Source organism: Pelodiscus sinensis, chromosome 1 (genome assembly GCF_049634645.1).
Source record: "Pelodiscus sinensis isolate JC-2024 chromosome 1, ASM4963464v1, whole genome shotgun sequence".
Taxonomy (NCBI): Eukaryota; Metazoa; Chordata; order Testudines; family Trionychidae; genus Pelodiscus; species Pelodiscus sinensis.
In genome coordinates, this window is record NC_134711.1 from 327221149 (window position 1) to 327247255 (window position 26107).

At 45.9% G+C, this 26107-nt stretch overlaps 2 protein-coding genes and 1 long non-coding RNA gene across 3 annotated transcripts; 2 read left to right on the plus strand and 1 right to left on the minus strand.

The window, feature by feature from the left end:
- Positions 1–1372: 1372 nt before the first annotated feature.
- Positions 1373–17964, minus strand: LOC142827238 (uncharacterized). Its single transcript, XR_012901835.1, has 2 exons — positions 17855–17964; positions 1373–1991 (listed from the first exon to the last, which is right to left on the minus strand). It is a non-coding gene; the product is annotated as an uncharacterized LOC142827238 (long non-coding RNA).
- Positions 9671–10606, plus strand: LOC102461668 (olfactory receptor 51G2-like). Its single transcript, XM_006132545.3, has one exon. It carries the CDS (start codon positions 9671–9673, stop codon positions 10604–10606), a length of 936 nt encoding a protein of 311 aa, XP_006132607.3.
- A 5596-nt stretch (positions 17965–23560) lies between the features above and the next one.
- LOC102461911 (olfactory receptor 51G2-like) lies at positions 23561–24653 on the plus strand. The gene has a single exon (XM_006132546.2). The coding sequence runs from the start codon at positions 23591–23593 to the stop codon at positions 24524–24526; it is 936 nt and encodes a 311-aa protein (XP_006132608.2). The 5' UTR covers positions 23561–23590; the 3' UTR covers positions 24527–24653.
- Positions 24654–26107: the final 1454 nt, after the last annotated feature.

Consider the following 26107-nt stretch of genomic DNA (forward strand, 5'->3'; position numbering starts at 1 on the left):
TATGATCCAAACTGGTGGTACTCTCTATGGACAGGGGCTATTTTAGAGGACCCCTATGCCCTCAGCCAGGTTCTAGTGACCGAGTCATAAAAGAGACTTGCTTAATGCAGGAGCTACAGGACAAGCCAATAGAGGTTTCCACTGATGGCTATGTACATCCTGGGCCTGTGTGATGCACATAGCACACCTGCTGATCCTACCCCCACAGGGAGAGTGGAAGGTGTGAGGGAGGGTCTGACACACAGGAATCCTGGCAGGTGACTCATGCCCAGATTCCCTGCCCAGTGTCTCCATTTGTGCTTCCCCAGCAATGAAAAGGGTTGGAAAGTCTCTTTTTCTCCCTCACAAAGGCCTTTCTAGGTCATCCCCCAGCTCAGCCCATTCTGAGTATGGTGACCATTTTTGAAAAAGGCAAAAGTGGGACCCATGCAGGAACCCCATCTACTCTCTATCCTCTGCCTTACCACTTTCATTCGCTTTTCCTACTCATCCTCTACCCGCAAGTTTCCTGGCCCTCCTGCTCCTCACCTTCCCGCAAGCTCTGCCCTCTGACCAGGCTTCAAATTGGAACTAGCCCATGGTCAGAGCTGCCCAGGGACTCAGGATCCTCCACCTGCCTTGGATGGAGGTTAGTGGGAACAAGAGCAGCCTCTAGACCATCTTCTTCCCCCAAAGCACACCCCCATGGGAATGTGGAGAGTTTGGGGCTCTGCACAACAGGCTGGCTTCCCTGGGCAGCTCCTAAAATGGACAATTTTTGGCCCTGCAGGGAACCAGGACCTCAGGGGAAAAGGAGGGGCAGAGGGAGGGGGCTTCAGGGGAAGAAATGGTATGGGGTCAGATCTCAGGAGAAAAGAAGAAGCACACAACTTGCCCTCTCATGCCGTGGCTAATGAAGCCATATACTGGACATCTTGAACCCAACAAAGGCTGCTTTAATACCTGCTTTGGCAGGGCCTGCATGCAGGTGGAGTGCACCTTTGGGTATCTCAAGGCATCGTTCAGATGTGTCCTGACCTACCTGGATGTGCGGGAGCAGAACATCCCCCAGGTGGTGTCCGTGTGTTGTGTGCTCGGCAACACAGTTGAGAGGAAGGGGGAGGCCTTCCTTTTAGGTTGGAGGGCTGAGGCCAGCCAGGAAGTAAGGACCTTCGAGCCGCCATGCACAGCTGCCGTCCATCAGGTCCATCAGGTGGGGGGCGTGGATCCAGGGGGCCCCAAGAAAGAGTCTCTCACACTCTCCCCAGGGCCTCCCCACTACGGGTGTGTGCCATGCCCCTCTCTGCCTTTCCTCCAACAACCCCTCCCTTCCCCCTCTACCCCTCTCCTCTGCAGAGACCATTAAAAAAACTGTTTTGTTTTGAAAAAAAAGTACTGTTTGGTTATTTATTTGGGCTAGAAGTCAATGGAGAAGGACCAGGGAAAGAACCTGGAAATGGGGAGGGGAGAGGGGGGAGGAGTGGGGATGATCACCTTGGAGGGGAGAGGGAGCAGAAAGGGATAGAGGGAGCTGAAAGGGGGAGGAGAGGCTCAGGGCTGGGGCTGTGAGTGGCACATGGCTCAGGTAGTTTCTCTGCCTCATGTGTGGGGAATTCAGTGACCATGGGGATGGAGAGGTCTGGGGAGACTACTGGGAGAAGCAGGAAGGTGGGCTGGAGCAGGGTCTGGCATGGGGGGATGCAAGGTCAAGCATGGGAGTGGGGGCAGGACCAGGAACTGGGACTGGGGCAGGAGCGGCAGCAGGAGTTGGCTCTGGGTGGGTGAGGAGCGTCTGCATGGTCGTGCACGTGTTCCGTCCTGCTACAGCAACTCCATCCACGTCTCTCTCCTCCACTGCATGTCCTCCCGGACCTTCTGGACCAGCATGTCGTGCAGGACCCGGAGTATGGAGATGTGTTCCCACATCAGGTCTTCCTGGATCCTCCAGTGTGTGCAGCTCCCCTGGTCTATCTCGGGTGGTGTTGCCTGCCCCCCTGTCACAGCTGGTCCAGCTGGGGAGAAGAAAGAGATAGTCAGTCATTCCTGAAGACACTATCCCTGAAGCCTTGCTCTCATATGTGAGCCGAGACCAACAGTTACGGGGGCAGAGGAAGCTGATGTCCTTGGAGCATGCTTCTCCCCTCCCCACATCCCAGGGACAAGCAGGCATGGGAAGTTGCCAGCTATACTGGGATCCAGTGGGCACGGGGAGGGGCTTGGTCTGGCTTTGCTTGACTCAGTGCTGTGCAGTCCAGGCAGTGGTGGCATCCCAAGGGGAGAGAACTTGTATCCTTGGATGCTGGGATATAAGGGTATGTCTACACTACCACCCTAGTTCGAACTAGGGTGGTTAATGTAGGCAAACGGAGTTGCAAATGAAGCTTGTGGAACGAGGTGTACCGGTAGTTCGGAATAGGAAGCCTAATCCGAACTACCTAGTTCATGCCAGGTGGAGCCGTGGGCACGGAGTCCAAACTAGCGGACATTTAAAAATGGCGGCGCCCGGCAATATGCAAATGAAACCCAGGAAATTCAAATCCCGGGCTTCATTTGCAACTTCGGTTGCCTACATTAACCACCCGAGTTCGAACTAGGGTGGTAGTGTAGACATACCCTAAGAGATGAGGGTGTGGAGGTACAGGATGGCGTGTGTAGCAGACACACCTACACCTGGGAGAGCTGTCCCCGGGAGCGTGGGCTGCTTCAAGCATGCAGGCATTCCAGAGCCTGTGTGCATGCGCGTCCTTGTCCCCAGCCTCCTTCTAGCTGTGGGTTGTGGTGGGAGGGTGTCCCCTCCCGGTGTCTGAAGTGTGGCAGGCTTCAGCTTCCTGTGAGCAGGAGCCCAGGGGTGCTCAGAGGCAGCCTCCTGGGCCTGTGTGATGCAAACTGGTGCGGCATGTGCAGCCCAATTCCCCAGACTGGGAAGGATGAGCCAGGAGTGCACCCCAGCCCCTCAGCACCCGCCACCTCCACTCTGTCTGTGTGAGAAAACTAATTTCTGAGTCTTGGGAGAGGGGGAGCTTTCCTGGGAGCAGGTCATTTCATAGTTGCCTACTGCAGGGCTTCCTCTACTTCATCTTCAGGTTCTGGTACTAGTCACTGGATACAGGACTACATGGGCCACAGGTCTCACCCAATCTGACAACCAGTGAAATCTGTGTTAACCCCCAAATCTGACAGCCAGCCAGCACTGACCACCATGCTCCCTAGTGGGTAGCCTCATTCTGGGGACTGTTGGTGTAGGGGGGGCAAAGGTGTGTTGGATGAGGGCGTGGTGGGGTCATGGGGCAAGAGAGTGTTGGCACAGGCTATAGGAGTCTGAGGGTAAAGGTCAAAGGACATGGGGCATAGGAATGGCGTCAAAGGGCATTAGGCACTGAGGAGCAAGGGACTGGGTTTGGGGTAGGTGGTGAGGTAACATTGTATTTGCATATTTATTATTTGCAATATCAATATGTAAATATGCAAATACAATGTTACCAGTCCGCCAAAGGTTTATGAATCCGTTTGCCGGTCTCCTGCATAAAAAAGGTTGGGAACCACTGGTCTAGGTATAGAGAAACTAAAAAGACTGTGACTGATCAGCAGGAAAAGAGAGGATAAAGGTGGGATACAATAGAGGTAATAAAACCGTGAGTGGTGAGGGGAAAGTGAATAAATGTTGTTTACCCCTTCAAAAACATCCAGGGTTATCCCCAAAAGCTAATATGCAACAGATTTCCAACAAACGAAAGGAAGTATTTCTTCTGACGATGCACATTGACCCTGTGGAATTCATTGCCATGGGATGTTGTGCAAGTCAAAAGTACACATTGATTAAAAAAAAAATAGATAAATTCTGAAGAGAATTCCATCAGTGGCTATTAGCCACGAAGGACAGGGAAGCAACCCATGTCCATGAAAATGTACCCCCAAAATGGATGAAAAGGAAACATTTTTGTTTCGGTGACAAGTTTTTCTAGGCGGAGGGTGGAACGCTCAGTTGTCCTGCCCAATTGTAGCTGAAACCATGAACCTCTATCATTGGTGTTACTGGGCCACACCCCTAGGTGGCAGCACTCACCTCGCATGAACCTTCCACTTACTAGACCCTGGACATCTGCTAGCTAGCGTGTATCAACTCTAAGACCAAGGGGTCCCTTGGAACAGGCTTGTCTGCAGCAGCCCGTCCACCATGCAATAAATTAAGAACATAAGCATGGCCAATGACTTTTCTAGCTCAGTGTCCTGTCTTATGACAGTGCTTGTGCCGATACTTCTGATGCTATTTTGACTGTCTCTTAGGGTGTGTCTAGACTACAGGGTTTTGTCGACAAAAGTCCACTTTTGTCGACAAAACTAAACCTGCATCTACACTACCGCTGAGTTCTGTTGACATAACGTTGACAGAACTCAGCAGTTTTGTCGACACTGGTAAACCTCATTTTACGAGGAATAACTCCTTTTGTCGACAGAATTCTTCGACAGAAGGCATTATTGCATCTAAACTGTCCTTTGTGTCCACACTGTTATGTCGACAAAGCAGCTTGCTTTGTCGACAGAACTGAATGTAGTCTAGACACTCTTTGTCGACAGAAGCTTTGTCGACAGTATCTGTCGACAAAACTTCTGTCGACAAAACCCTGTAGTCTAGACGTACCCTCATATTCATCATAGTGGTGTCATTATGTTAGGATACTTAAGAGGGAATTAACAAAATAGGATAATTATTGAGTGATCTGTGCCTGTTGTCTGCTCCTATCAATGTTTTGAGGGAAATATACGTATATGGAGCCTTGTAGGATCTCCCTTCCCCGGCCTGCACCTTGGGTTTGCGATCTAGGAAAATAAGGCTGCAAGGGAGAAATTTGGTCCTATATTTTTATTATTCATTATTATTCTTATATTGTATTTTAATTCAGCAAGATCAGAGTTGTGACAGCATCACCATTACTACTCAGCTGCCCCCAAGGGAATCATGGGACTAATTGGAACCATTGGAACTGTGATGACATGCCTGCATTCCAAGAATGAAGTCTAGCAAAGTGGCATCCCTTGTGAGCTGGATTAAGTAGTTTGCTATTTGATGTGATGGTGTTAAAGATGATGCAAAGAAATGCAAGCAGCTGAGGTTCCCTGATGGCCAAGTGGCCTCAAGGGAAGGTACAAACATGCTGCATAAAGGCAATTGCCTCCCTGTCTGAACAAACACTGCCTGCTGCTCGTGCATCCTCTCTGATGACTCCTACTCTTTACGGTGAAGACTTCTGGTATCAGCAGCTCCTTTATAGCAGGAATTGGGTACGTTGGCAGGTTTCACTGTCTGTAATATATGAAGTGCAGGGCAAAGCCTGCAAGTTGTTTCCATTGGCAAATGTGACAGAGGACTCAGCTGGGCTGTTGGGGTGACTCAGTGATGGGGCTGGAGGGCAGGCAGTGCTAGACAGCTTGGGAGCCCTCCCTGCATTTACCCCGAGGGTTATTTAAGCTACATAGACACCTGGCACTCACACAGATCTCGGAGTATTGATAACCTGTTGCCCTGAGTGAAGTTGTGCCATGCTCCATAGTGGGTTACTCAAGGTACACAGAAATCTGGCAATTCATTGTTCCCTGCCCGTCCTTTGCTGAACCTTGATTTGAAACAAGAAGCTGAGACAGTCATCAAGTGTGTGTTCAGACATTAAAGTGCCCTCACCTGCAACAATTTTAGTTCCATTCCTTACTTACCTCACTGTACTAAAAGCCCCATTTGGGTGTGGGAAATGCATCTTTGGTCTTCACACATATTAGTAAGTACATGAAAGTATTAAAAGCCAAACCAAAAATTCTATCTCAGGCTAAAAAACAGACTCTAATGCTAAGATTTCACTCTGACCTGAGAAATTATCTCTGAAAGATCTGAGAGAAAATTGGGTTCACAGGTGTGCACTCATGTACAGATGTGAAATCAGATGCCAAACTTTGTCATCATAATAGTAATATTTCCAGCCAAACTTTGATGTCATGCATGCATATTGGAAGCCAGCAGCAGAGTTGTTAGAATCTCTACAGGAAGGATAAGTGGTAACGTTGCTGGTTAATGGGTTTTGGTTTAGAAAATATTGCAGATGTACTCTAAATACTGTCTGCAGTGTGTTTGTGCTATGAACTCTTTGTTCAGCCAACAGTTGTATGGTACTGTCATGTAGTAAACCACAAGTAGCCCTCTGGCACCTTAGAGAGAAAAGGGAGGCTCTTTTAATTTATAAGGAAAAGAGGAGAGGAGGGAAAAGTATCTGTTAATTGTAGTGTTGGTGCTAATGAGGCTAACTGAGTGTCCCAAACTTAGATGTTGATGTCAACCGGGTGTTGAATGTAAGTAAAACAAGTTTTGTAATGGCCCATCCAGTTCATGTCTTTGTTCAAGCCATGGCTTTATGTAGTATCATTTCTGATATCTGACAAGTGTCCATTTATCCTTTGTCGTAGAGATGCTCCAGTTTGGCCAATATACATGGCAGAGAGGCATTGCTGGTAGTTGGTGACTTAGATCACAGTAGTGGATGTGCAGCTGTATGAGCCTCTGATGTGGTGGCTTATGTGGTTAGGTCCTGTGATAGTTTCACTTGTATAGATATGTGGACAGAGTTGGCAACGTGTGTATTGTAGGATGAAAGTGTTTGAGTTGTGGTGTGTGGCTGCTGGAAATAATTTACTTCAGATTAGGGGATTGTTTGTAGGTGATAACTGGCCTGTCTTCCAAGGCCTGTGCAAATGATGGATATTTTTATCAGGATAGGTTGGAGATTGTCAGTGATGTGTTGGAGAGGTTTAATCTGGGGTGCCATAGGTAATGGCTAGTGGTGTTCGCTTATTTTTGGTGTTGGCCCTGTCTTGATGTAGGTAGATTCTGAGTACTTGTCTGGCTCTGTCAATGTTTTTCTTCACTTGCCGAGGTGGGTATTTAAGTTCTAAGAATGCCTGAGAAAGATCCAGTAGGTGTTTGTCTTTTTCTGTGGGATTGGAGCCAATCTGAATGTATCTAAGGGCCTGGCTCTAAACAATTGATTGTATGATGTGTCCTGCATGCAAGCTAGAGGAAGGTAGGCAAAAATAATAGTCAGTAGGTTTTCGGTATAAGGTGGCCATCATTTAATGATGTAGTGTCAAGGAAGTAAATCTTTTGTGTGGCTTTGACCAGGCTACGGTTGTGGAAGTTGTGAAAATCCCTGTGGAATTCTTTAAATGTCTCCTTTTAGTGTGTCCATATGATGTCGTTAATGTAGTGTAAGTAGAGGAAGAGTGCTGGGGAGGAGAGCTGAGGAAATGTTGTTTTAGGTCAGTCGTAAAGATGTTGGCATATTGTGGGGCCATGCAGGTACCCATAGCTGTGCCACAGACTTGAAGATATAAATTATTCCCCAAATTGTAAATAGTTGTGGGTAAGGACAAAGTCATGTTGCTCAGTCACCAAGTGTGCTGTGGCATCATCAGGGATATTTTTCTTCACAGCTAGTAATCAATCATCATGTGGAATGCAGGTGCAAAGAGCTTCTACATCCACGGTGGCCTGGATGGTGTTTCAAGAGAATTAATGATAATCTGTAGTTTTCTCAAGAAATCGGTGTCTGGAAGGTCTCTACGAGTGCTGATAGCACAGGGTCTGATGAGAGAGTCAACGTAACCAGATCATCCTGCTGCTACCATAACAGTTCTCCTGATTCATTTTCTATGGCTTTATAAAATGGGCCACACTCAGAAATGGAGAACTAGAAATGGTATGTTTGGGTTATCATTTGCATATCACACAGTGCTCAAGTAGGACATCGATAGAATCATAGAATCATAGAACTGGAAGAGACCTCAGAAGGTCATCAAGTCCAGCTCCCTGCTCTAGGCAGGACCAATTCCAACTAAATCAACCTGGGCAGGGCTTTGTCAAGCCGAGACGTAAACACCTCTAGGGATGAAGACTCCACTACTTCCCTAGGTAACCCATTCCAGTGCTTCACCATCCTCCTAGTGAAATAGTTTTTCCTAATATTCAACCTGGACCTCTCCCACCACAACTTGACACCATTGCTCCTTGATATCCCAGCCACAATATATTAACAGGATCAAGTGGTATTTGGAAGGCAGCTAGGAGTTCTGAAGGCATGGGGTCGGATGAAAGAGTCGACATCAAGAGATAATCTTGCTGTAAGAGTGCCGATGTCTGCAATGGTTGGACACCTGGGATTTTCGGGATCTACTATATCCTTTTCAGACAGTGGCACACTTACATCCATGGTTGCGCAGTCACTCACTTTGCAATATCTGTGTAAGTCTTTTCAAAAAGTCCTCAGAGAACAGAACCACTGGTCTGTGTTTCAGCAAACAGTGGACGGGGGGTGCAGGGAAGGAGAATCTCTCCGTTGTTGAATGTGATTGAATCCCATCACCTGTTAAACGAGCCTGCTTTAAGTAATGTTCACACTCAGCTGGGTATTAGGGCAAACTTAGTGTTTGCACTATTCACACATTTCTGACATTATCCCATTCCTCACCCAGCTGAAGCAACCGTCTGTCTCGTTTTTTGTTAACATGCCAGATACCTACAAATCCCGGAATGGAGATTAGATATAGACTGAGGAGAAACTGTTAGGATGATTGAATGCTCTGGTTTCAGTCACCACTGGCCAGGCAAAGCCCAGCAGCTTGAGTTGGAGGGATTCTTGGAGGGTAACAGTGTATCACTGGGAGTATTTGATAAGGGCAAGTTAATAGAAGTTTATTCTGATCAAATTTACATGTATAAACCTGGCATTGCTGAATGTAATGTTACTGTGTCCAGAAGCTGACCTTAAGAATTAATCCCATGTACAGAAGAGAGGCAGAGGCATAACTGGGAATTTCAGGACTGGAGAAAATATTAGAATATCTATGATAAACAGCTCTAAAAAAGGACTCATAAATACCATGACAGTTCTTCCCATCCACTTTCCATGGTATTATACAATGGACCACACTCAAAAATGGAGATCTAGAAATTGTAGGTTTGTGAAGGTCAAGACTGTAAAAACCACACTGTGGTCAAGCAGGACATGGAAATCCGAGCCACAATGTATCACTGGGGTCAACAGCTTACCAGGATTCGAGGAGGGGATGGATATTTATATGGGTAGCCAATAAGTCAAATTCCAGTCATGAGAATTTTCTGTGGAGTCCTGGAAAATCTATAAATTGTTGTGAATTGCACCCTAAAATAGGTCTAATTTCTGGTTCTCGGGTGGGGTGGAGCTTTCCTAGGATGAGGTATCACATAGCTGCCTATTTCAGAATTTCCTCCACTTCATCTGGAGGTTCTAATACAAGCCACTGGAAACTGGGCTATATGGACCATAGGTTTTACCCAATTGGACAGCCAGTGTTCCTTCTGAACTGCATGGCAGCACAGCCCCACAGTTGATTAATCAGACCCACCCAGTCAAAGGGTCAGGGATCTGTGCATGGGGCTGTGTTGCTGTGCAGTTTGAAGGGAACATTGCTGTCAGCACTTAATGTCCTATAAGAGGTGTCAATCCAAGATTATGTTTTTGCTCATCTTCTGGGAGCTACTGGGGTTCTCGTGTCATAACTATGCTCTATGTTCTCAGAGTAGAATGATGACTGCTAAAATAATGTCAAGTCTTCTACTCTTTTTCCACTCAGGAAGGAAAATTCAAAACTCCTTGCATCTATCCAGTACATCATGTTAGCTGTCAATGACACCAAATCCACTACGGCAGTGTTCCTTCTCACTGGGATAGTGGGCCATGAAGATGTCTACCTCTGGATCTCCATTCCCTTGTGCCTTGTTTATGCCATTGTGATAATAGGAAATACAGGTATTCTGTTCATCATAAAAACAGATCCAAGCCTCCATGAGCCCATGTACATTTTCCTTTCTATGTTGGCTATCACAGACCTTGGCTTATCAATAACCACCATGCCGACAACACTGGGCATATTTCTGTTTAACTCTAGAGAGATCAGCCTTGATGCCTGCTTTGCCCAGGTGTTCTTCATCCACTCGTTTTCATACACTGAATCCTCTGTGCTCGTGTCTATGGCCTTTGACCGCTTCATTGCAATCCGTGACCCACTGAGATATGCGTCCATCTTAACCCCACTGCGAATAGCCAAGATGGGACTGGTGTGTGTGATAAGAGGGGTGGCTTTACAATTCCCATTCCCCTTTCTCCTGAAACGCTTCCAATACTGGCGAGTCAATGTCGTCTCCCATTCCTACTGTATGCACAATGATGTCATGAAGCTGGCTTCTGCAGACATCACAGTCAACAATATCTATGGCTTTTTCATAATACTCTCCACGGTGGGGTTGGACTCTTTGCTCATCCTCCTCTCATATGTGATGATTCTCAAAACAGTGCTGAGCATTGCATCCCGCATGGAGAGCCTCAGGGCCCTGAACACCTGTGTGTCCCACCTCTGTGCCGTCCTGCTCTTCTATATACCAATGGTCAGTCTGGCTGTGATACACAGATTTGGAAATAGCTCATCTCATTTGCTTCAGATTTTCTTTGGATACATTTACGTGCTGGTGCCACCCCTGATGAACCCGATTGTGTACAGCATGAAAAGCAAGCAGCTACGTGTGAGGATCATCAGGATGTTCGTCAAGTAAAGAGTCAGCTCATTGCATGGGCCCAGGTGCGATGATGAAGGAGAAGATAATTATGGATCACATGCACTTCTTCCATCCATTCCCCAACATCTGTGATGACATGATCTACTGAGCTCCACTCTGCAGAGAGAGGTTCAGATGGGCTGGACCCAAGGGACGGGTAGTGTTTAAAGTGGAAACTGGATGTCTAATTAGTTGGCCTCTAAAAAGCCTTATTGGTGGCTGCTCTTACCTCTGGATTCCTCGTTTCCCATGACACCTCCCCTGACTCAGTCCCATCTGTGGATCTCATGCCCAGACTATGAAAATACCTATAGAGCTTTTGTGCCATCACAGTCCTGACCCTTTCTGAGGACTCTGGGTTGTGCATGCGCCAAAATAGCAGCACTCGCTATGGACAAGAGCTATTCAAGATGCACAGACACTCACCTTTCCCCTATGCCATCAGCTAGGTTCTAGTGACGGAGTCTTGAAAGAGACTTTCTTAATGCAGGAGCTACAGAACAAGCCAATAGAGGTCTCCACTGATGGCTATGCACATAGCACACCTGCTGATCCCACCCACGCAGGGAACGTAGAAGGTGCAAAGGAAGGTCTGACACACAGGAGTCCTGGCAGGAGATTCAAGCCCAGATTCCCTCCCCAGTCTCTCCATTTGTGCTTCCCCAGCAATGAAAAGGGTTGGAAATTCTCTTTTTCTACTTCAAAAAAGCCTTTGTAGGTCATCTCCCAGCCCAGCCCATTCTGAGTACAGTGATCATTTTTGAAAAAGTGGGACTCATGCAGGAACCCCATCTACTCTCTGTCCCATCCCATGACACCTTCATGTTCTTTTCCTATTCTTCCGCTCCCCTCGAGGCTTCTGACCCTCCTGCTCCTCCCCTTCCCCCAAGCTCTGGCCTCTGACCAGGCTTCAATCTGGAACTAGGCCATGGTAAGAGCTGCCCAGGGACTCAGGATCCTCCACCTGCCTTGGATGGAGGTTAGCAGGCACAAGAGCAGCCTCTAGACCATCTTCTTTCCCCCAAGGCACACCCCCATGGGAATGTGGAGAGTTTGGGGCTCTGCACCGCAGGCTGGCTTCCCTGGGCAGCTCCTAAAATGGACAGTTTCTGGCCCTGCAGGGAACCAAGACCTCAGGGGAAGAGGAGGGGCAGGTGAACAGGGCTACAGGGGAAGAAACTGCATGGGGTCAGATCTCAGGGGAAAAGTAGGAGCAGGAGATGTGACAGGGCTGAATGAACACTGACCCCAGCATGCAGGACGGTGGGCATCCTGAATCAAGGAGGAAGATTGGGCTGGGGAAGAGGAGACTTTGCATCATGGGAAAACTAAATTCCTATGACCACATAAGGGGGGCTCTGGTTTTCAGTATTTGAAGCTGGAGTGAGTCATTGCACATGTGACCCATATTCCGAATAGGCAGGTCTTTAAGAGACCCAAGCGTGGAGATAGGAGTGAGTTGTGTCTGGGTCATTTTTGCTTGGCAGATTTAGCACCCTATGCCCAGAAGCACGTGGAACTGGTTGTGGTTGATTTAGAAGAATCTGCTCCAATACGTTCCATCTTGATTGGCACAGACTCCATAATTAGAGCCCTGCAAATCTGTGAAAATCTCTATATCCGTGGAGATGGGTGTGGAGGCGGATACAAATTAGAGCTCTGGTCGTAATGGCAAGAGATAAGGACAGTGCTTTTCAAAGGGCCATGTGTTCTGCACAAATTGGTATACACTCAGTCCAGGATCTTAAAGCAGACTGTTTTCCCTAACTCTAAAGCATTTTGCAGGAGGTGAGTGGTATTGTTAAACCTGTAACTTGTTTCTTGCCATAAACACTTCCTGCAGCATGGGGCAGGGAGGGAGGAATGACTCTGCTAGAGCCGAAGCAAATGTCCCCCTCTAAGAAATGAAGATGTTTGTGCTGTCAGGAAGGAGACTTGTGCCCTCCTTAGTACTCCTTGGTTAATGTCTTCACAGGACATAGCTAGAATGGATCTCCTGCACAAGTGATGAAGGCTACTGAATATCGTTTCCTTCCTGCTATATGATGTCCATGTCTCACTGCTGGAAAAGAGGATGCTGACTGTGACGTCTCACTACAAAAGTCAAGATGTTAGTCTTCATCATAAGCTTCTTGATCTTCCATGCTCACTTGGGGTACGTCTGGACTACAGGCTTTTGTTGACAGAGGCTTTGTCGACAGATACTGTTGACAAAGCTTCTGTCAACAAAGAGCATCTACACTACATTCAGTTCTGTTGACAAAGCAAGATGTTTTGTTGACATGAGAGTGTAGACGCAAAGGACAGTGTAGATGCAATAACACCTTCTGTCGACAGAACTTTGTGGACAAAAGGCGTTATTCCTCGTAGAATGAGGTTTACCACCATCAACAAAACTGCCGAGTTCTGTTGACGTTATGTCGACAGAACTTGGCAGTAGTGTAGACGCAGGTATAGTTTTGTCCGTAGTCTAGACACACCCTTGGTGAGGTAACCAAGATTGGTGGCTGCCTTCCCAATTGGCATGTCTAACAGCTCATCCAATGACAAGTTCTTGTGAATAGTAGCTCCCAGGTAACAAAAAGAGCCCACTGTGTGGAGATTGGTATTGTGGAGTGTAATGAGAGGCTGGCATTCTGTGCCTTGCCTCATGAATACTGTCTTCTTCACACTTACGGTGAGTGAGAACTTTCTACATGCCTCCTAGAGGATATTTACGAGCTCTTGTAGCTGAGCTTCACTATGAGAGACAAGAGCAGCAAATATCAGAGGGGTAGCCGTGTTAGTCTGAATCTGCAAAAGTGACGAGGAGTCCTGTGGCACCTTATAGACTAACTGAAGTGTAGGAGCATAACCTTTCGTGGGCAAAGACCCACTTCGTGACATGCATCTGATGAAGTGGGTCTTTGCCCACGAAAGCTTATGCTCCTACACTTCAGTTAGTCTATAAGGTGCCACAGGACTCCTCGTCACAAGAGCAGCAAAGTCAGCATAAAGGGATTTTCTGAGAGCAACCACTTGCACTTTGGTCTCTGTTATCAGTGCAGAAAGGTAGAACAGTTTCTCATCTGATCGTGTATGAAGAAAAACATCACCTTCTGCATTTTTGAATGCCTCGCTCAAAGGAACTGAATCAAATATTTCAAACACCCCAGGGGAAAAGTAGAGAAAAAGGGAAACCACTTCTTATTGCCTTCTTGGACCGGACCAAAGCTTGTGATGCACTTAGTAGATCCAGTCGGTACAGAGTAATTCAATAAATTGGATGCCTTGCAAAGCTCCTCAAACTCCTTTCCATGACAATATGGAACTTAATTAGAAGGAACTTGCTCTGAAAGTTTTTAAAGGGAATATTCTAAAGAGTCTAACTGACTAGCAACAGAGCAGTGGCCACAGGGGATGTATCTTAGATAGTCTGGCAGGGGGGAAGTTGTTTGAGGGCAAAGGTCAGCTACACACCATGGTTCACTAGAGGGACATGGCTGAGCCCTACTGTGAGCGGGTCAAGGTTCACACATGTTTCAATAAAGGTTGCTTCCATGGGATAGGGGCAAACAGACGGGAAGATGCTCTCAGAGACACGGGGAAACTAAGATGGGTCCCAAGGGCTCTTTGTTTTCCTAAAAGAAAGTAAACTGGGCCTGTTCTGTTTCTGTATAGCCTGATCAAGGCCTGCCTAACTTAGCTTATTGTCATAGGTGAGATAGGCAACAGTTGCTATTTACAACCATTTACTCTAATGCTTTGTGCTTGTTATTAATAAACCTACTTGTTTTAAGAAAACTATCAGTGACTGTGTTTCTCTGGTCACAAGCTCTGGAAGGGATGAGAATGAGGTGTCCTTTCGGACCTGTCTAGTAATAATCATTTAGCACAGATGAAGTGATATACCCCGCCCCAACAGTGGGGCAATTGTGATAGTCCCCCAATGACAAAGAGGGATCTGGTTTTGAGAGAAAAGAGACTATATATCTCTGGTTATGTCTAGACTACACCTTTTTTCATTTTGCATACCTTTTTCTGCCTTTTTGGGGGAAGAGGGTTTTCTGAAATTTGGTCTGTTTACGCTAGGCCAAATTTCGGGGAAAAAAACCCTCTTTCAGAAGATTGTGGAATGAGGAAGAGAGGGTATGTCTACACTAGCTCGTTAGTTCGAGCTAGGTAGGCAAATGAGGGCAACCGGAGTTGCAAATGAAGCCCGGGATTTAAATATCCTGGGCTTCCATTTGCATGTTCCCGGGCGCCGCCATTTTTAAATCCCTCTTAGTCCGAACTAATTGCCCACAGCTAGATGCGGCAGTTAAACGTTAGTTCGAACTAACTCCTTAGCTCGAATTAACTTTTACTCCTCATTCCATGAACATGCAAATGGAAGCCCAGGATATTTAAATCCCGGGCTTCATTTGCAACCCCGGTTGCCCTCATTTGCCTGCCTAGCTCGAACTAACGAGCTAGTGTAGACGTACCAACAGGGCTTCCAAATGAGTGCTTCTGCTCTTCCACAAAAAAAAAGCGGAAGAGCAAACGTGTTCTCTGGAAGCGGTGGAGGTTTTTTTGAGATACCTCCGGTGTCCTGAAACCCCCCTGCAATCTAGACATACCCTCAGTTTCTCTGTGAAAATCCCATTTCTCCTTTGGCAGCAAATACTGGTTTTGAGTGCATATGAATATTGAGAGTAACAACTTTTTCTAGTTGTGTCCATATTAGCAATCTACTCAACACAAAAATTCACACAGCCATATGATCTGATTGCTGCAATACAGGGCTTTAAAATCAAGACTAATGTGGTAAAAATAGAGAAGGAATCATTAATGACTCTTTTCCACAACTAATGAACTATATCTCAACAAAGGAAATGAATAGACAGAAGGATTAAAACAAAATAAAGTATTGCTTCACACAGTCAACCTGTGGAATTTTTTTGTCAGAGGACATTATGAAGGCCAAGAATATAACAGGGAATTAGAGGAATTCATGGAGGATAGGTCCATCATTGGCTATTAGCCAGGATGGGCAGGGAAGCTGTCACTAGCCTCTGTTTGACAGAAGACAGGAACTGGGCAACAGCAGGTGGATCACTTGATGATTACCTGTTCAGTTTATTCTCTGTGAAGCACCTGAGATTGGCAACTGTCAGAAGACAGGATACTGGGCTACATGGACCTTCTCTTTTTAAAATTGATGCCTTATTTCAAAATGTAATGTGTCTGGCTGAAGAGAGATTGAAAACACCAGGGCTGTTAATCTTGGAAAAGAGAGGATCAAGGCAAGATATGACAGACATAATAAAACCATAAGGCTACGTCTACACTGCCGAGTCTTGCGCAAGAACGTATGCAAATGGGGTGTGGCGATGAATATCACTGTGCCTCATCTGCATACTTAATGAGCCACCATTTTTGAGCAAGGGGCCTTTTTGTTCAAGAAGGAGCAGTCTACACTGCTTCTTCTTGTGCAAAAACCCCCTCTTGTGGAAGAGCCATTCTGCTGCTTATTTTCAGGCAGAACAGCTCTTGCGCAAAAGCCCCTTGCCCAAAATGGTGGCTCAGTAAGTATGCAAATGAGGTGTGGCAATATTTATCGCTGCACCTGATTTGCATATGTTCTTGTGCAAGACTCGGCAGTGTAGACGTAGCCTAAGTGTTGTGGACAAAGTGAATAAGGAGATTTTGTTTATTGCTTGGAAAAGAGTAAGGGATACCCCAGAATGTTAAGAGGTATTAGGTTTCAAACCAACAAAACTATTTCTTCGAACAATGCACAGTGAGTCTGTGGAACTCATTGAACTGATGCATCTGACGAAGTGGGTCTTTGCCCACAAAAGCTTATGCTCCAACACTTCAGTTAATCTATAAGGTGCCACAGGACTCCTCGCTGCTCATTGAACCGGGATACTGTGAAAGTCCGAAGTAAAATTGATCAAAACCAATTGGATACAATTTGAGGAGAGTTCCATCTGTGGCTATTAGCCACTAAGGGCAGCGAAGCAAACCCATGTCCCTGAAACATTAATTTCGGAAGCTAGGAGTAGACTACAGGATACTTATTGCTCATGAATAAGCAATAAGTATTTTTGTTCATTCCCTCTGAAGTATCCGAACATAGTGACACCACTGTGATGTATATGGGGGACAGGGTCAAAATAGCTTTAGTCGTATCTGCCCCGGTGCTGTCATAAGACAGGACGCTGGGCTAGATGGACCATTGGCTATGCTTATATTTTTAATTTTCTTCACTGATGGATGGGCTGCTGTAGACAAGCCTGTTCTACAGGATCCCTTGGATTTAGAGCTGACATGGGCTCCCTAGGGCTGTGTCCAGACTCAGGGGTTTTTTCGGGAAAAGTAGCCTTTTCCTGAAAAAACTTCCCCTGCGTCCAGACTCAAGCCACGTTCTTTCGAAATTATTTCGAAAGAACGTGGCTTTTCTTTCGATGGCGGTAGACCTCGTTTCACGAGGAAGAACGCCTTCTTTCGAAAGTTCCTCTTTCGAAAGAAGGCGTTCTTCAATGTAAAGAGGCCGTCTTCGAAAGAGAGCATCCAGACTGGCTGGGTGCTCTCTTTCGAAAAAGCGGATTTCTCTTTCGAAAGATCCGCCTGCAGTCTAGACGCGATCTTTCGAAAGAGGCTCTTTCGAAAGAAGCCTGCAGTCTAGACATAGCCTAGGAGTTTTCCAGGGGCCTGGTGAGTGGGAGGCTGATGGGGGTGAGTGCTGCCACCTAGGGGTGTGGTCTGGTAACAACAACAACAGAGGCTTATGATTGTGAGCTAGAGCTGGGCTGGACAACAGAGAGTTCCACCCTTCCCCCAGAGAAAATTGTGGCAAACTAAAATGTTTCCTTTTCATCCATTTTGGATCATTTGTCTCTGAAAGCTCAGCTGCCCGGATGCTGTTCTCCTTCATCTGCCTCAGAGTGCCAGAGAAATGGGAAGTTTTTCATCTGCTTCTCTTTGTTAAGGCTGCACTGACATAATCAATGGATGTATTTTGGGATGAGGCAAAATCTCCTACTCAGGCTATGGCTGGGGTCCTGTGCCCATCAGCCACTCTGGCTACTGTTCCCAACTCTGTACAGATCCCTTCAGTCGATCCTGTGGGCAGTGGATACTGTGAGAGGCTGCAGAAGCACATCCTTGATGAGCCTGTGTGAGCAGGGAGCCAGAGAAGGTCCTAAAAAAGTGGAGGACACAGAGAAACTAGGAGAGGGACATAGATGCCAGTGAATCACTGACGCCTGAGCCTACCTTTGGGGATCCCTGGTTCCCGGGTCTCCTGTTTTATTCTTCGGAGATAAGGGCAGGCACCTCCCCTCCTGGAACCATGTCAGGGGAATTTCCATACATGGAGCCTTGTGGAATCTCATAGAATCATAGAACTGGAAGGAACCTTGAGAGGTCATCGAGTCCAGTTCTCTGCCCTCACAGCAGTACCAAGCACCATCTACATCATAGAATCATAGAATACTAGGACTGGAAGGGACCTCGAGAGGTCATCGAGTCCAGTCCCCTGCCCTCATGGCAGGACCAAATACTGTCTAGACCATCCCTGACAGGTGTCTGTCTAACCTGATCTTAAATATGATGGAGAGTCCACAACCGCCCTAGGCAATTTATTCCAGTGTTTAACCACTCTGACAGGAAGTTTTTCCTCATATCCAATATCCAACCTAAACCTCCCTAGCTGCAATTTAAGCCCATTGCTTCTTGTCCTATCAGAGGCCAAGGAGAACAATTTTTCCCCCTTCTCCGGCTTGGACATTGGGTTTGTAATGCAGACAAATGAGGCTGCCGAGGCAAAATCTGGTCCTTTTTATTATTAATTATTTATTGTTATTATTTTGTATTTTAATTCAGCAAGATCACATCTGTGATATCATCTTTGTTACCACTCAGCAACCCCCCAAGGGAGTCATGCATCTAATTGGAACCAGAAGAACCATGACGACAAGCCCGGATTCCAACAATGGAGCCTACAGCAAGGTTGTATCCCCTGTGATTTGACCTTTGCAGTTTGCTATCGGACGTGACAGGGTTAAAGCTGCTGCCGACAAAGCCAAACAACTGAGGTTCCCTGATGGATAGGTGGACCCAAGGGAAGGTACAAACATGCTCCATAAATGCCGGTATCTCCCTATGTGAACACACACTGTCTGCTGCCTGTGCAAACTCTCTGCTTACTCCTTGACCTTTAGGGCGAAGACCTCTGTTGTCAGCGGCTCCCTTCTATCAGGAATTGGGTATGTTGGTTGGCAGGTTTCACTGTCTTTGAAATGTGAAGTGCAGGGCAAAGGCTACAAGATATTTCCATTGGCAGATATTCTGGGCAGCAAACTCAGAACACAGCTAGGCTGTTCAGGTGACTTATTGATGGGCTGGAGGTCAGCTATTGCTAGCTATCTTGGGAACCCCTCCCTATATCTACCCATGATTCATTAAAGGTTATTTAAGCCAGAAAGCTGGCATTCAAAAAATGCTCTGAATGTCAAAACCCTGATGTCAGGATTTCTCAAGTGGTGCCATGCTCCACAATATATTACTCAAGGTACTCAGAAATCTGGCAATCCACTAATCCCTTCCCCTGCTCTGTTTGCTTAACCTTGTTTGAAATAAGAAGCCGATTCAGTCAGCAAGTGGGTGCTTTTGTAATACTTTCCCCCCTCACCTGCAACACATTTAGCTTCATTCCTTATCTGTCCCAGCATTCTAAAAGCCCCATCTGGTTGTGGGAAATGCATCACACAGCATCTTTGTTCTTATATTAGTAAAGATGTAGGAGTATTAAAAATCAAACCCAAAGTTCTCTCTAAGGCTAAGAAACAGGCTCTATTGCTAAGGTCCCTCTGACGTGAGAAATCATCTTTAAAAGTTCAGAGGGGAAAATGGGCTGACGTGTGTGCTAATATACAGATATGAAATCTTATGCATGCATGAGATCCTGTTTCGAACTACCTACTCCGTGCTGCGAGTAGCTGCGGGCACGGAGTTCGGACTAAGGGGGATATAAAAATGGCGGCGCCCGGGAAGATGCAAATGAAGCCTGGGATATTTAAATCCCAGGCTTCATTTGGAACTCCGCTTGCCCTCGTTTGCCTACCTAACTCAAATTAACGAGCTACTGTAGACATATCCTATGTGAGGATTGGCCTGTCTCTTAAGATCTGTGAGAATGAGGGATCATTTTCCAGGATAGGTTTTAGACTGTCAGTGATAAGTTGGGGGCTGTAAATGGTGACTACTGGTGTTCTGTTATTTTCCTTGTTGGGCTTGTCGTGAAGAAGCAGATTCCACGGTACTCATCTGGCTCTGTTAATGTTTCTTCACTTCCTCAGGTGGATATTTAAGTTTTAAGAATTTCTGAGAAAGATCCTGTAGGAGTTTCTCTCTTTGTGAGATTGGAGCAAATCCAGTTGTATTTTAGGACTTGGCTATAAATAAATTGATTGTGCAATGGGTCCTGGATGGAAGCTAGAGGCATGTAGGTAAGAACAATGTTCAGATTTCCTGTACAGGGTAGTGGTAATGTGGCCATCATTTCATTGTATTACAATGTCAAAAAGGTGGATCTCATGTGAATTCTTGCTCCCCTGAGTGTAAATCAGTAGTAATATCACTGAAATCAGCAGGAGCACAATGGTGTAATACCAGTGTAAATGAGTTCAGAAGCAGCACCCACTACATACACTTCATGGTGTGAGTCCATATGATGAAGATGTCTTCAATGTAGCATAAATAGAGTAAGGATACTAGGGGATGAGAGCTGAGGAAAAGTTGTTTGAAGTCAGCCATGAAGATGTTGGCATATTGTGGGGTTATGCAGGTGCCCATACCTGTGTCATTGACTTGAAGGTATAAATTGTTCCCAAAACTGGAAATAATTCTGGGTGAGGACAAAGTCACAGAGTTCAGTCTCCAGGTGTGCAGTGGAATGATTGGGGGTAATGCTCCTCACAACTAATAATCCATCATTGAGTGGAATGTTGGTGTAAAGAGCTTCTACATCCCTGGTGGCCTAGATGGTGTTTTCAGGAGGGTTACTGATAGTCTGTAGTTTCCTCAGGAAGTCAGTGCTATCTTCAAGGTAGCTAGCAGTGCTGAAAGCATAGGCTTTGAGGAGTGAGTCAACATCACCAGACCATCCTGCTTAAGTGTGCTGATATTTGAGATGATGGGACATCTGACATTTCTAGGGTTATGAATCTAGTGTATCCATCACAAGCAATGACACTTACATCAGAGTTACACAGTCACTAATTTTGCAATACCTGTGCAAGTCTTTCCAAAAAGTCCTCAGAGAACAGAACCACTGGTCTGTGTTTCAGGAAAGAGTGAGGCTGAGGTATAGGGAAGGAGAGTCGAACAGTGGTTGATTGGGATTTAATCCCATCGCCTCTTATACATGCATGGTTTAAGTAACTTGCACACTCAATTGGATATTAGTGTAAACCCTCATGTTTCCACTAATCACACATTTTTGACACTATTCCGTTCCTCACATAAATGAAGTAACTGTCTGTTGTAGTATGTTAACATACTAAATATCTACAAATACTTGCATGGGGATTGGATACTGTTCCTATGAGAATGAGGAGAAGCCTGTAGGACAATTGAAAGCTCTGGATTCAGTCAACACTGGCCAGGCAAAGCCCTTCAGCTTCACTTGGAGGGATTCTTGGGGTTTAGAGGGTAACACTGGAAGCATTTGGTAAGGAAAAGTTAATATAGCCTTGTTCTGATCTAATTTATACATATAAACCTGGCAATGTTGAATGTTATGTTATTGAGTCCAGATCTGACCCTATGAATTAATTCCATGTACTGCAGAAAGGCAAAGGCATACTGTGGAGTGGGAGGACTGGAGAAAATATGGAATGCCTATAACATAGCACCAGTGAAGGACAAATAAATACTATGAAGGTTCTCCCCATTCATTTTCCATGGCTTTTTGAAATGGGCCACAATCAGAAATGGATAGCTACAATCTGGGTGTTTGGGAAGGCCAACAATGTAAAGTCACACAGTGCTCAAGTAGGCAATGGAAATCCCAGCCACAATATTTCCATGGGGTCAAGAGCTTACTGGAATTCAGAGAGAGGTTGGATATTTTTATTAGTAACCAGCAAATTAAATTTCTGTCATGCAGATTAGCGGAGAAATCTTGGAAGGTCTTTAAATAGCCATAATTTGCAAGCCGAAACAGGTCTAATTTCTGGATCTCAGAAACGGGGGAGTTTTCCTGGGAGCAGGTCATCTCATAGCTGCCTATTGCAGGGCTTCCTCCACTTCATCTGCAGGTTCTAGAATTTAGCCACTGGATACTGGGCTACATGGACTACAGGTCTCCATGGACTACAGGTCTCATACAATCTGACAGCCCCTACTTTCCTATCAGAGGTGTTAAGCGCTCCACTAGTTCGAATTAAGTTCGAACTAGCAGTTTGCATGTGTAGCACCTATGAAAGTTAATTTGAACTAACGGCTGTTAGTTCGAATTAACTTTGTAGTGTAGACATACCCTTAGAGTTCTTCGAAGGGGTTAACAAACATGCGGACAAGGGGGATCCAGTAGATAGAGTGTACTTAGATTTTCAGAAAGCCTTTGAGAAGGTCCCTCACCAAAGGCTCTTGTGTAAATTACATTGCCATGGGATAAGAGGGAAGGTCCTTTCTTGGATTGAGAACTGGTTAAAAGACCGGAAACAAAGGGTAGGAATAAATGGAAAATGTTCAGAATGGAGAGGGGTAATTAGTGGTGTCCCCCAAGGGTCAGTCCTAGGACCAATCCTGTTCAACTTATTCATAAATGATCTGGAGAAAGGGGTAAGCAGTGAGGTGGTAAAGTTTGCGGATGATACAAAACTGTTAAGGATAGTCAAGAAAGAAGCAGACTGTGAGGAACTCTAAAAAAGTCTCACCAAACTGAGTGATTGGGCAACAAAATGGCAAATGAAATTGAATGTGGATAAGTGTAAAGTAATGCACATCGGGAAAAATAACCCCAACTATACGTACAGTATGATGGGAGCTAATTTGGCTTTGACTAATCAGGAAAGATATCTTGGAGTTATCATGGACAGTTCTCTGGAAACTTCCACACAATGTGCAGCGGTGGTCAAAAAGACAAATAGGATGCTACGAATTATTAAGAAAGTGATAGAAAATAAGACACAGAATATCTTACTGCCCCTGTAGAAAATTATGGTACACCGACACTTCAATACTGTGTACAGATGTGGGCTCCTCACCTCAAAAAAGATATTTTGGCCTTGGAAAGGGTTCAGAAAAGGGCAACTAAAATGATTAGGGGTTTGGAACGGGTCCCATATGAAGAGAGTTTAAAGCGACTGGGACTTTTCAGTTTAGAAAAGAGGAGACTGAGGGGGGATATGACAGAGGTATATAAAATCATGAGTGGTGTGAAGAGGGTGAATAAAGAAAAGTTATTTATCACTTGCCATAATAGAAGAACTAGAGGACACCAAATGAAATTAATGGGTAGCAGGTTTAAAACTAATAAAAGAAAGTTCTTCTTCACACAGCGTGTAGTCAACCTGTGGAACTCCTTGCCAGAGGAGGCTGTGAAGGCTAGGACTATAACAGAGTTTAAAGAGAAGCTAGATAATTTCATGGAGGTTAGGTCCATAAAAGGCTATTATCCAGGGGATAGAAAAGGTGTCCCTGGCCTCTTTGTCAGAGGCTGAAGAAGGATGGCAGGAGACAAATTGCTTGATGATTGTCTTCGGTCCACCCTCTCTGGGGCACCTGAGAGCAGACTGGTGCTGGCCAATGTCAGCAGACAGGCTACTGGGCTAGATGGACCTTTGGTCTGACTCAGTACGACCATTCTTATGTTCTTGTTTTCGTGTCATAACTGTCCTCTACGTTCTGAGAGCAGAATGACGTCTAGTAAAATATTGTCTACTCTTCTATTTTTTTTCTCTCAGAAAGGAAAATTCAAAACTCCTTGAACCTACTCAGTACAACATGTCAGCTGACAATAACACCAAATCCACTACTGCAGTGTTCCTTCTCACTGGGATATCAGGGCATGAAGCTGTCCATCTCTGGATCGCCATCCCTTTGTGCCTTACCTATGCTATTTTGATCATGGGAAATACAGGAATTCTGTACATTATAAAAACGGATCCAAGCCTCCATGAACCCATGTACATTTTCCTTTCTATGTTGGCCATCACAGACCTTGGCTTATCAATAACCACTATGCCGACAACACTGCGTGTCTTCCTATTTAACTCAAGGGAGATCAGTCTTGATGCTTGTTTTGCTCAGGTGTTCTTCAACCACTCATTTTCATACATTGAATCTTCCGTACTCCTGTCGATGGCTTTTGACCGCTTCATTGCTATCCGTAACCCACTGAGATATGCTACCATCTTAAACCTGCCAAGAATAGCCAAGATGGGACTGGTGTGTGTGCTAAGAGGGGTGACTGCAGCGTTCCCATTCCCCTTTCTCCTGAAACGCTTCCTATATTGTGGAGCTAATGTCCTCTCCCATTCCTACTGTAGGCACCAGGAGGTAATGAAGCTTGCTTGTGCAGACATTACAGTCAACAATATCTATGGCTTGGTCATAATGCTCTCCACAGTGGGATTGGACTCTTTGCTCATCTTTCTCTCATATTTGATGATCCTCAAAACTGTGCTGAGTGTCACGTCCCGCACGGAGTGCCTGAAGGCACTGAACACATGTGTCTCCCACCTCTGTGCTGTCCTGCTGTATTACACACCAATGATTGGTCTGTCTGTGATACACAGATTTGGAAATAGTTCTTCTCAGTGGCTTCAGATTCTCTTTGGATACATCTACCTGCTGGTGCCACCTCTGATGAACCCGATCGTGTACAGCGTGAAAAGCAAACACCTGCGTGCAAGGATTATCAGGATTTTTGTCAAGTGAAGAATCAGTTCAAGAGATAGATTCATCTCTGGTGATGATGCGGGAGAAAACTATGGGTCACATGCACATCTCCCATCATTGGCTCTTGTGATTTATCCTGCCCCCATGCTGTATGTAATTAACTTATGAATACGAATATTCATAACTCAAAGATGCTTTGGCCAAAGTATCTCATGTAACCTAACAATTTTAATGTCTCAATCTGCTAGATCTGTGTATCTTATTTCAGTGTATGTATCATTCTTGTGTGTAAAGTTAAAAATATAGGGTATGGAATGCTTTCTGGCTTCAAATGTAAAAATGAAAGCCGTCAAGGGTGTTTCCTTCAATACCAGAGTAATGTTTTGTAAAGATCCTCATTTGTCTTTTAAGTCTAAACATAGCTTGGTTTTGGGAAGTCATGGGATCCGCCTAAATAGGAGGAAAACAACAACAAATGGGTTGGTAGCACTTTATAGACTAACAAAACATGTAGATGGGATCATGAGCTTTTGTGGGCACAGCCCACTTCTTCAGATGTCAAGGTAATTTTCCATGGAAGAGTGGCAAATAGAAACAGAATTCCCATTTAAAAATGGAGGTTCTGGAGTGGGGACAAAAAAGTGTGCCAGAGGAGGGTGTGATACAGTGTGCCAGAGGAGGTTGCCAGAAAGTAGGGTAGGTCTGGGGGTGCAGGATCTGGACTGGAGGAGAGGTGAGAGTGAAAGGTCTGAGTAGACAGAGGGTAGGCTGTCTGAATGGGGGAGGGTGCAGGAGCAGGGAAGGAGTAGGATGTCTGCGAGGGGAAGGATTCAGGAGTAGACAGAGGGTAGGCTGTCTGAATGGGGGAGGGTGCAGAAGCAGGGAGGGAGTAGGATGTCTGTGAGGGGGAGGATTCAGGAGTAGACAGAGGGTAGGCTGTCTGAATGGGGGAGGGTGCAGGAGCAGGATGGGGGTAGAGTTTCTGGGGAGGGGAAGTTGCAGGAGTGGGCTGGGGATATGGGGTTTCAGCTGGAGGTGCGTGCGTGGGGGGTGTAGACTCTGGGCATGAGAGGAAGAGGGAGAACTTGCTTGCCTTTGCACCCCCAGCCACTCCCAGCATCATGTCCCAAGCATAGTTTCTCACCACTTCCATTGGCCAAAATCCGGCCAATTGTAGCAGTTTGGAAAGAGTCCCGGCAGCGCATCCACGTGCTGCTGTAACCCCAACTAGAGGAGGGAAAGCACCAGTATGTGGAGCTGCTTCTGGCTCTGCTTAGTCCCTGTAAGGCGGATCCAGCGGGGAAGCTTGGAGCTTTCTCCTGCTCCCTCCCCTGCTCCAGCAGGAAGCCAACACCGGTGCTGCAACCTCACAGAAGGACCGCAAGGCTGGAGCGCCAAACCCCCTGCAAGTTGGCTGCAGAAGTGGACTGCTGACCGCCGTTTGAGAACCACTGGTTGAGTTGGTCTGGCTGGGAGAAAGCAGTCAGACAAAGGTCAGCTTCACAGGTTGACCCTGAACAGTCATTTAAGGTATCAAGAAATTTAATCTCTGCATCCCAACCTGACGTGTAACCAGTCAATATGAGGATAGTTGAAATCCCCTACTTTTATTGAGGTTTT